General features: G+C 42.0%; 1 protein-coding gene across 1 annotated transcript in view; it reads left to right on the top strand.

Moving 5' to 3' along the window:
• COQ10B (coenzyme Q10B) overlaps positions 1-12,228 on the top strand; it is a 57,320-nt gene that overhangs the window by 20,165 nt on the left and 24,927 nt on the right. Inside the window, exon 2 of the mRNA XM_033944933.1 lies at positions 10,349-10,495. Coding sequence (XP_033800824.1) covers positions 10,349-10,495 — 147 coding nt within the window. The remainder of the gene's footprint in view (positions 1-10,348; positions 10,496-12,228) is intronic.

Here is a 12,228-nt window from a genome sequence, read left to right as displayed (position 1 = left end):
TCCTTCGTACTCATCCCAAGATCTTGCCCAAAGTGGTTTCGGATTTTCACCTCAACCAGTCCATTGTTCTTCCAGTGTTTTTTCCAAAGCCCCACTTGCATCCTGGTGAGGTGGCGCTTCAGAACTTTGACTATAAGAGGGCGTTGGCTTTTTACCTCCAATGCACCCAGTCTCATTGGACGACTCCTCAGCTCTTCCTATCTTATGATCCCAATCGGTTGGGCCGCCCCGTTTCCAAGCGTACCTTGTCCAACTGGTTGGCTGCTTGTATTTTCCTTCTGCTACGCTCAGGCTGGTCTCCCGCTGCCGGGTCGGGTCATGGGGCATAAAGCCAGAGTGATGGCGCCGTCTGTCGCTTTCCTCAGGTCCACGCCTATTGAGGAGATCTGCAAGGCCACCACGTGGTCCTTGGTTCATACATTCACCTCTCACTACTGTCTGGATACTTTTTCCAGGAACGATGGCCGGTTCAGCCAGTCGGTTTTGCGTAATCTGTTCTCCTAATTTGCCAACTCTCCCTCCGTCCCTTTCTGGTTAGCTTGGAGGTCACCCACATGTCGAGAATATGCTGCCTGCTTGTCCTGGGATAAAGCACAGTTACTTACCGTAACAGGTGTTATCCAGGGACAGCAGGCAGATATTCTCGCAACCCTCCCACCTCCCCGGGTTGGCTTCTTTGCTAGCTATCTGAACTGAAGACCACATTGAGGAGACGCTCCCTTTAGCTAAGCGGGAAGGCACACGCATGCGTGGTGCAGCACTAGCAAACTTGAGCTCTTCAATTGTCCGCGATGGTGCTCCATGGATGACATCACCCACATGTCGAGAATATCTGCCTGCTGTCTCTGAATAACACCTGTTATGGTATGTAACTGCTGAATGGTCCATCCAGTCTGCCCAACCATACATGCTCCATAAATTAATTTAATTTAAATGGTTCTTTTTATTAGATATTTCTGGGCCAGAAACCCAGAGCCCTGCCCAGTAGTGTGCTTAGGTTCCATTGACTGGAGTCTCCATCAAAGCTCATTCCAGCCCATCTTAACCATCCCAGCCATCGAAGCCCTCTCCAGCCTGTCCTCAACTGAATGTTCATCTACAGGATATGGATCGTAGGACATGGATCGTGTAAGCTTGCTCAGTACTGGCCTTAGTTCCTTCAATGTATATCCATTAGAGATCCTCTTTGTTCATCCCACGCTTGTTTGAACTCAGTTCCTCTAATCTGGAATTCCTTACCAGTCAATCTAAGGGAGGAAAAAAATTTATACAAGTTCAAAGGGGCTTTGAAAAGTTTTCCTTTTTAAAGATGCCTTTGAGCTATAATCCTACTCAGATTCGTGCATCCTAATTTTAGTTTGCTCCCGATTTGCGCCTTAAACACCGTGAATTCTAAATTTCTTTCCCCCCTCCTTTTCTTTTTACCCTTCTTACGTATACTTTTCTTATTGTAGTTCAACCCTCTCCCATCTTGTTTAACATGTCTGTTTATTGTTCTTGTCAGTCATTGAAATGTTTGTCCTTAAAGATTACATGTACTCCCTGATTTTACTGTACATCACCTAGAAATTATAACAGGTGATTAATAAAATTTTAATAAACTTGAAACTTTGAAGCACAAGTCATCCCCTACCCCAAAAAAGTTCAAGACAGAAAAATCTGCAGCAAAGTCATGGCAACTGTCTTCTGGGATGATGGACTTTTGCTTCTGGAGTTCATGCCACATAAGACAACCATAACTGGGGAGAGTTACACCTAGCACAATGATCGCTTTGTGGGAGATTATCAAGGAGAAAAGACGAGGAAAACTGACAGTGCACATTTCACAACAATTACAGGCTACCGTCCGAGAGTATGGGTTTCAGCAGCTACAATCCTGACCTTGCTCCCTCGGATTATTTTCTGTTCCAAGTTTTGAAGAAATCTCTCTGTGGACAGCGTTTTTTTCAAATGATGAAGATGTTAAGGAAGCTGGGATTTAAATCGTTGTAGGAAAAGTGGATGAAGTGTAAGGCGCTATTAGGGGACTATATTGAAAAACAATTTTTTTTTCTATATCGCCACAATCTTACGACTTCTAGGCGGTTTACACTGAAGAGAGCTGGACAATCAGCGAATTACAGAATAAAAATAGCGAAAATATCGCTGGACATTCAGCGAATTACAGAATACAAATAGTAAAAATACACAAATTTCTCAAAGTTATCAGTATGGTGTTAATAGTTTTAAAATGGTATCTGATTAGGAGATAAATCTGTTGAACAGTACTGTCTTAATTTCTTTCCGAAATACACCGTAGGTCAACCTGGCTATGTTGATGTAATTTCCTAGCCAGGTCTGTTGTTTACTAGCTTGAAACTTAAAAGTTCTGTCCAGAAAGGACCTGTATTTGCAATCAGTGATCCTAGGCAAAAAGATTACAATTTCTAGTTGTCCTAGTGGGGATGTGTAAACTCTTCTTTCCTGCTGAGGTAGATAAATTATTGAACACCCCTAGTACAACCCTCCTTGTGGTGTAGAAGTAAGTTACCATGCTTCAAACCCAAGAGTAAGGTGATGCCCATTCTGATCCGTTTGTTCTAAATTTTATAATCACTTAAGTTCTAAGAGATGGTGCAATGTGGGTAAGGTGAATTTGGATTTAAATAAAATCAGTTTAAACCACTAGTCAGACTTGATTTATGTTTCAACATTTTTTATTGATGGCTATGCAAGAGAACAGCAATAAAGATATACTAGCAAGACAACCTTGTCCTCATTTAGATAATACTCTATATTGTTGTCCCCCCATCCCCTCTAACATCAACAATTGGAGTGAAAACTACACCTTGATACAACATGAACAAACATGGGTACCGCTTCTTACCGAAGCAATGCTTTGAAAAGAACAAAAATACATAACGGACTGAATTAATGACAACAAAAAACAAGCAAAGAAATCCAAGAATGCAGTAGCTCTATCGCATGTCTATACCCCCCCCCCCCTACTATCTACACCAGAGGTTTCCAACCTTTTGGCTTCCCTGGACCGCATTGGCTGAAAAAAAAATGTTCTGGGGCCGTGCAAACGCTGCAGCAAGACAGAGGAGGGAGCCGGCAAGACAGTAAACACCCGGTGGCAGAAGAGAAAAACACTGCATCGCCCTCGACCGGGGCCGCACAAAATACTTCACGGGGCCGCAGGTTGGACACCCCTGATCTACACCCTTCCCCCCTCACCCAATTTCCCAAAACATAGCAGTGTTGACAAAAGCAGACCAGCTTCTAAACCCCCATCCTGATCCTCCCTGAACAAAGTGCCACAAGGTGTGTGGATGTCACTCGATTTTAAATCAGTTTTCTACAGAGACTCCATTCTTGCTGGCATAATGTTAATATTTACAACCAGATGAAGGTTTCACTTTTTGAACAATAGCTTTTAGAACATAAGATGCGCCATCTCCGGATCAGACCTTCAGTCCATCAAGTCTGGCAATCCGCACACGCGGAGGCCCTCCCAGGTTTACACCTGGCATAATTTGTAGTCACCCATATCCTTCTATGCCTCTCATAAGGAGATGTGCATCTAGTTTGCTTTTAAATCCTAGGACGGTCGATTGTGCAATAACCTCTTCGGGGAGAGCATTCCAGGTGTCCACCACTCTCTGCGTGAAACAGAACTTCCTGATATTCGTCTTGAATTTGTCTCCCCTCAGCTTCATTTCGTGTCCTCTTGTACGTGTGCAAGTGGACAATGTAAATAATTTTTTCTGCTCTATTTTGTCAATTCCTTTCAGTATTTTGAAGGTCTCGATTATATCCCCTCGCAGTCGCCTTTTCTCAAGGGAGAACAATCCTAGTCTTGTGAGTCGATCTTTGTATTCCAGTTTCTCCATACCCATTATTAGCTTTGTTGCTCGCCTCTGCACCCTCTCCAGTGTTGGACGCAGTATTCCAAGTGGGGTCTGACCATTGCTCTATAAAGCGGCATTATGACCCTTTCTGATCTACTCGTGATTCCCCTCTTTATCATGCCCAACATCCTATTTGCTTTCTTTGCTGCCGCCGCACATTGTGCAGACAGCTTCAGGGTCCTATCTACCAGTACACCCAGGTCCTTTTCTTGTTCGCTCTTACCCAGCGTTGCGCCTGACATTCGATACTTGTGTTCCTTGTTCTTTCTGCTTAAATGCATTACTTTGCACTTTTCCACATTAAACTTCATCTGCCATTTCTCCGCCCATTTCTCTAACTGATACAAGTCGCTCTGGAGTTCCTCGCTATCCTCCTGCGATCTGATTGCCCGGCATAGCTTTGTGTCGTCTGCAAACTTGATGATCTCACTAGATATTCCTTCTTCTAGGTCATTAATATAAATATTAAATAGGATCGGCCCAAGTACCGAGCCCTGGGGTACACCACTAGTCACTTTCTCCCAGTCGGAGAACTTCCCATTTATGCCTACTCTCTGCTTTCTGTTTTCCAGCCATTTGCCTATCCATCTTTGTATATCTCCCTCTATTCCATGACTTTGTAGTTTCCTGAGAAGTCTTTCGTGTGGAACTTTGTCGAATGTTTTCTGGAAGTCCAAGAATATTATGTCCACCGGCTTTCCGCTATCAATTTGTTTGTTCACGGTCTCAAAAAATTGAAGTAAATTCGTTAAACATGATTTCCCTTTCCTGAAGCCATGTTGACTGGGTTTCAGCAAGTCATGTGTATCCAAGTGCCGGACTATGCTATCCTTGATCAGTGCTTCAACCATCTTTCCTGGGACAGACGTAAGGCTTACAGGTCTGTAGTTGCCCAGTTCTCCTCTCGATCCTTTTTTGAAAATTGGCGTGACGTTTGCTTTCTTCCAGTCGTCTGGTATTTGTCCAGTTTTGATTGTCAGGTTGGCAAGTTTTTGCAATAACTCTCCGATTTCAACCTTCAACTCCTTTAAGACTCTCGGGTGAATTCCATCCGGTCCAGGGGATTTGTCACTTTTAAGTTTGTCGATCTGGTAGTATATCTGTTCCAAGTTCACTTCAACTGTGGTGAGGCTGTCTTCTATTACTCCTCTAAACACTTTAACTGCTTCTGGTATTGTTGCGGTGCCTTCCTTCGTAAAGACGGATGCAAAGAAGGAATTTAGTTTGTCTGCAATTTGTTTATCTTCCTTGATGTACCCTTTTCTTCCCTGGTCATCCAGGTGTCCCACTGCCTCTTTTGCGGGTTCTTTCCCTTTCACGTATCTAAAGAAGGGTTTGAAGTTTTTGGCCTCTTGCGCTATTTTTTCCTCATAGCCCTTTTTGGCATTCCTCACCGCCTTGTGACATTTTTTCTGATCATCTTTATGTTTGTTCCAAGCTTCAGTTGTTTTCATGCGTTTCCTTTTTTTGAAAGAGCCCTTCTTTTCTTTTATGGCTTCCTTCACCTGTCTGTTTTTCAAGAAAAAATAGCTGTAGTGATATTGGAGTCACTTTGGGAGGCCAGTAATGGCATGCACCTTTCTTTGCTGGGAACAGTTACCATATATACTCAAATATAAGCCGATCCAAATATAAATCAAGGTAACCACCTGCCCCTTCCCCCCCAAAAAAAAGAAGGCAAAAAGGTTGACTCAAATATAAACCAAGGAGTTTAATATTCAAGTACCCAGCCCCCTTGGATATTGAGTTGTGTTTTTTTTTTTTTTCTTTGCCTTCAATGTTCTTTACTTTCCATAGGGTACTTTTTTTCCTCCCTCTTATTATACAGTATATCTCTGTAATGTTAGTGATGTCTTCTCTTGTATGCTTAATTAGATTGTGAGCCTGTTTGGGACAGGGGACAGAGAGAATAGCTCAATGCCTATACACTTCTCCCTCCGTATTCGTGGTTTCAACAATCGCAGTTTAAATTATTCACGATTTTTCAGCTTGCTGGTTCCTCACCCAATTACATCAGCTTGCAGAGAGAAATTGCTAATTCCAAGCGTTTACAGAGAAAATTGCTGATTCCCAGCACTTTCTTCACCATGTTTTGCCTCTCCTTCAAGAACAGGCCAGGTCTCCCACCATGTTTGCGGTTTCACCATATTCACAATGTTTTTTAATAGAAAACAGTGAATAACATATTAAAAAGTTATTCACGGTTTTTCTGTATTCATGGGTCTGTTAATCCCCTAGCACAGCGAATACAGAGGGAGAAGTGTAGTTAGTATTATAAACCACTTAATACCTGAGGGGAAAAACTTTTTTCCCCACCTCCCCTGCATACCTTTAAAATCCCCGGTGGTCTAGTGGTGGGCCGGGACAGGAGGAATCCCCCTTCTCCTGTCCCGAGCGACTGTGCCTTCCTTTACTTGCCTTCTCCGTGTACCTTTTACATTTCCTGGTGGTCCAGCAGTGAGAAGGAGTGGTCTTCCCATGCTCTTGCCCTGTGGAGAGCCACTAGTGATTGGCTGTTGTGAGTTTTCGCAGGCCTCAAGAGAACTCGCAAGTTGAACATTCAGTGACCCCCAACGCTAACGTCTTATCCAGACTCTTCAGGATGTGAAAAATCGTGGCTGAGATTAGCTATACCACTGCCTCGACATACCAAGCCTCGAAGGTCCTCCACACTTGAGTATAAGCAGTTGGAGTGGAACTCTTTTTATGGCTTGCAGCAATGTGGCAATTACCTCCTCAGAGTATTCCTTGTTCCTCAATCACGACTTCTCAAGTGACAAGCCCCTGGTGAAGCAGCCCCTGACCGGGAGGCAGTGGTAAGGGGCTAGCCGTTTAGGAACTGAATCAGATCCACATATCAGGGCCTTCACGGCCAATTTGGAGGCAGGTCAGGTTTTCAGGATATCCACAATAATTATGCATGAGATGGATTTGTATGCACTGCTTCCTTGAGATGCAAATCTATCTCGTACATATTCATTGTGGATATCCTGAAAACCTGACCTGCCTGTGGCTCTCAAGGACCAGAATTGCCTACCCCTGCACTAGAATGACTAAACCTGGATGAGATGCGATTACCTTTGTCATGCATTACCGAGTAGATGTGGCAGCACACTCTGATGCCAGGTTTGGGGCATCACTGTTGTGAGCTGCAGCCCCCTTCTTCCTTCCTTAATGGGGTCTTTGAAACATCCCACTAGTCTGGAATAATGGGAAGGATGCTATGAAAGGAGAAATTTAGTTCTTGCCTGATAATTTTCTTTTCATTAATCCTTCACACTGTTCCAGAGGCTTCATTTTCTAATAAGGTAATCGTAAAACTTCGGATCATAATAAAGAACCCTAGGAAATCTCCAATGGGATCTAGGGCAGGTATAGCCTGAGGTTTTATCTATTCTCTTCTTGGAGGAGAAAACATGATAGCAGGCCGTAAGAGAGACTCAGTTTGGGAATACTTTAATGAAGTTCCTCTACATTTGTTGTTTTGGTTTAAAAAACTATTTAAATTATGGTAATGGGTGATTTTATTTTTTATTTTTTCCTTTCAATAGCATACAGCAGAAAAGTTTATTCAAATATGAATGATTAACCTGGTAAACTGGATATAGTTCACCTTACAATAACATCAGAATTATTTATCTCTTCATTTCTAGTAGTATAACCAAATCAGTAATTTTGATATATACAGTAGACTGTTAACCGGAACTCAAGCAATCAGAAAAAAAAGTAAGAAATACTGTAATACTTTAAAAATGAAATCTATTTCTGGTGGAAATTTAAGAGTAAACTTGGTATGCCACACCTGAGTACGCCCACGCTTTGTCTACCACATGTCCAATAGTTTGTCTGGAGCAGTTTATGATATGGGGTATAGTATTAGTTAGGCCTATTTTTAATAGTAACTCTCAAGCAACCAGAAACTACATTTATCTGGCAACTATCAATCCCCATGGGTGCTGGTTAAATGAAAGTCTACTGTAACTCTAAAACTAATCTGAAAAGTTATTTTCCAAAAAATGAAACCTTCATCAAGTAGAAAACCATGGTTTAAATCATCTTTCTGACTAGTGATTTAATTGATTCTGGTTTAAATCAAATCCTCCATGCTCTCAACTCCCCAAAACTTTAGAATGAAAAACTAACAGAAATTGATAACATCAAAACTTATATTATCAATATTTCTTGTGTCAGAGGGGCCAAGCCATAAATATTTTGGTTTGCTCTCCTCTTTTCAAATTAAATAAGTGCAAAACCAATCTTCAATAATATGCACACATTTTTGGATATTAGCTAATGTCTCTGACCATAATTTGGATAATGGAAGAGTGACAGTAATATCGTTTACAGATGTGGTCACTCTCGACTGAGTTGTTTTTAAATATAAGAGGTTGAAGTAACAAACTAAAAAGTGAAGGAGAAAGTGGGAAACGTTGATGCACTTCAATGAATGGTCTCCAATTTTCAAGAAACTGCCCCTCTTCCATAGCGTCTTTCCCACTATTCCAAACCAGTGGGTAGTTATATCCATCGACCAGCAGGTAGCGATAGAACATACTTGAAGAGCTATGAGATATAGTTCCTTCCTAGCCTCCCTCCTAGCTCCTCAGTATTTTCTATCTCCAAACTGGTGGATAGACATGGCTTTCAGCTCTGTGCCTGGTTAGGCTGCTCCTATTCCAGTTGGTGACTGATTCCCAGTTGAGCTCCCCAGAGTGGCCCGTTGGAGTGCATGATTGCTGGTGCCAGCCTCTTCCTCCTGCCTTTTGGATCCCTCCTGTCCTTGATTTGCACAGCCTTTTCAACCTAGTTGTTAACAGCAGGAGCTTAGCATTTTTACTTGGTAAAAAATATTAAAAAAGAGAAAAGAAGACAAGGTAAAGAAGGACTAGGCCTTAAGAGCCGTTTTCGGAAGCTTGCTTTCTGGAGCCCTGAAACAGCGACAATTATGTTGTGAAAAGTTGGTCATCATCGGCGAAAGTGATAAGTTCTATACTCTCGATATACATACCCACTTATTTCTTGTGGAAATAGCATACCAAAGTATTGAATAATTCTTGTCCACCCAGAGCACGAATTGCAAGGCACAGCACAATATGGAAAAAACAATGCTTGTTTGTAGTTTGATGACAATAAGTGTATATGAACAAGAGGTTTTTTACCCATGATAGAAGTGTGAAAGTGAACCAGTTTCACAGCTTCACTTTTCACTGCTACAATAGGGAAAGTTTCCTTTGTAGCTCTGAGGCTTTTTCCTCCTGATAGTCACTCTAGATTAGATGATATCTAAAATTTATGGCAAGTTGTTTGGTTAATTATACTGGAGGTGAACTTTTATGTTAATGTATTGGTTTATTTACTCCAGCTCCTCATACGAGGGCTGTTTAAAAAGTATCAGACCTTTTATTCATAAAAAAATACTCGTATTCAGATACAACAATCTTATACTAATCTCCTTCAAAGTAGTCCCCTTGGGCTCTGCCACTGTCGGAAGCAGCGCTGGAACGCCTCTTTTAAGATTGCTCGCAACTGGTCCGTCACATTCTGCATGATGTCTTCTCTTGACTGAAATCTGGTCCCTTTCAGGGGCATTTTAAGCTTGGGGAAAAGCCAGAAGTCACATGGAGCCATATCGGGAGAGTAGGGAGCCTGAGGAATCACAGGTGTATTGTTTGACCAAGAAACTCCGTATCAAATGTGAAGAATGGACAGGTGTGTTATCGTGATGGAGTTGCCCACTGCCCACAGGTCCAGCCGTTTGCATCTCGCAGCGTTACGAAAATGACGCAGAACCTCTTGGTAGTACCCCTTGGTGATTTGATGATCCTGCATCACCAGGTTCCTCACTTGGTCAATGACTATCTCGTTTCTGGATGTTGAGGGACTACCAGAATGTGCTTCACTCTCCACTGATATGCGACCATCTCTGAAGCGGTTGTACCACTCCTTTATCTGTGTGGTGCCCATTGCTTCATCCCCGAAGGCCTGTTGAATCTTGCGGATCATTTCCACTTGGGAATCGCCAAGCTTTACACAAAATTTAATGCAGTAGCGTTCAACTTTTTCTGTCATTTTGTCAAAAATGAAAATCAGACGGCGCTCACTTACAGTTCCTCACTCATTAGCGGCCTGCCGGCGACTGACAGCTTCTGTAGGCAGGAAAAAATTCAAGCATGCGCATTAGGGTCGCCTACATATGTGGACCAAACCACACCTCCCTAGCTTTATTTGTTTACGCAAGAAAAATTAAGGTCTGATACTTTTTGAACAGCCCTCATATTTGTTGTTTGCAGATTTTCTCATGTATATTGTGGATAGTTTGAAAACCGGACTGGCTGAGTGTGTCCTGAAGATTGCGAGAACCCCTGGTATAGAATAAAGATGTTGAGGCTTTGAGGAGTCTTACATGGTGGATAATGGGTAAACCACATTGACCATCTCTCCCTCCTTTATTTCAGGTGTTTTGCTTCCTGCAGTATTCTGAGTAGAGCTACTGTTCTCCATACATCTGGACCTAATCATATCTGCTGGAGAAGAACTTTCTTCAACCTTTCTGGACCATTAATAAACAAAAGAAAGGAGTATTCTGAGAGAAGAATTATAGGGTTTGTATTTCTCAAGTACTAAGTAATCCAGGTATTCCCTAGAATTTATCCCTTTTTTTCCATTTAGTGAATAATTGATCTTGGATTTCTGTGTGTTCTTAATATCTAGATCCTTTTTTTCTCTTGTATTAATTAGTCAATATATTTAACCTATTTATAACTCATTTGAGCTTTGGTGCTGGAGAAGGATTTTATGCATGCTGTCGACTGACAGAACTAACAAATTGATTCTGGAAGAGATCAAACTGGCTATGTCACTCAAAGCACAAATGATGTTACAACTGTTAAACCTTAAATTGATATCTGTCCTAATGTAAACATGTAGATTATTCCAAATTGTAATGGCAATATATGCAAAAGAGTAGCTGAGCTGTTATTTACAGCGTACTCCTCTAATTTATGGAAAATGTAGTAATAAAGTACTACATAATCTGGTGGAAGAATAATGTAAATGAGAAAATCAAATTATCTGAAGTCAGTCTGTAATATACGATGAACTATGCAAGCTGATTTAAACCTTATTCGCCTCTCAACTGATAACCAAAGAAGATTTTTCTATGCTAATGCAGCAGGTTCATATCTTTTTAGCCCAAAAATTAATCTAACCACAGTGTTCTGGAGTAACTGCTATTTTTTGATCAGTTTTGATAAGTTCAGACATAAAGAATTACAGTAATCAAGTTGAGCAAGTTGTAGCTGTGCTAGTAAGAGATTTCCAGAGTTTAAATAAAACCTTACTTTGATCATTGGAACTACTTATTTTGTTTCCATAATACATTTTATGGGTTCTGTTTAGATCCTGATTATACTCGGTGATTTTTCTTCTCCAAATTAATTTATCATCCTCTAATTTTATGTTTTTCCATTTATATTCTAGTCTTCTACAATCTCGTTTAAGGTCACAGTGGTAGGTGGAATACCAGGGAGCTTCATAGGAAACTGTCTTAGAGGTTGGAGGTGCCATGAAGTGAAATGTTTGGTTATCCCCCAAATCTGGACTCTCGGGGCGACTGAGGTGACTAGTCCCTCAGAAGCAGTGTCGGGAGATATGATGGGCATAGTATCAGAATGGCAGCTGATGCAATTAAGGTTCGCCATGGCAGGACAAGAGGACTCACAAACAGGAAGTTTCACCACCACCGTAACAGGTTAAGACGGCTCTGCCGTGCCCACTGGCCAAGTTGAACATGCTGGGTCCATGGAAAAAGCTTTCCAGAGAAGCCGAATAAATTCAGGTGAAAAGTCACATCCCATGTCCCATGACAGGGAGCTGTTGAGACACTTGCGCTCCACCACAAGAGTCCTCAGACTTTGCCAGTGTTCTGTGCCAGAAACCAGTAGAACTGCTGGATGAAATTCTTTACCAAATTCATGAACCCAGGTCGGCTCCTCAGCTCATGAGACCATGGAGGCCAAATCCGAAGTTCCTGCCCCCTCCCACTGCGTGCTATGGCATGCAGTATATGGTTACTGACCGGCACAATTGTGGAACAAATTCAGTAGATTAGAGGCTGGGGAGTCCTTATGCTTTGCGGAGAGTGATGGGGCCTCCCCAATGTGGGCCTACATGAGGTGCATCTTAATATTCTGCATAAGGCCTATCTCGCAAGAAGTAAGGGGCACAAGATGGGTTTATGGCCCGATGCTTTTTGCCCTCGCTGTCCGGCCTTTCGGGGTACGATGGTGCATTACTTCTTGGAATGTTCTCTTTTGGGGACTCTTTGGGTGCAAGT

The sequence above is a fragment of the Geotrypetes seraphini genome, chromosome 5 (assembly GCF_902459505.1).
Source record: "Geotrypetes seraphini chromosome 5, aGeoSer1.1, whole genome shotgun sequence".
In the NCBI taxonomy this organism is placed as follows: Eukaryota; Metazoa; Chordata; class Amphibia; order Gymnophiona; family Dermophiidae; genus Geotrypetes; species Geotrypetes seraphini.
The sequence above is the reverse complement of the archived record's forward strand: the minus strand, read 5'-3'. Positions and strand labels throughout refer to the sequence as shown.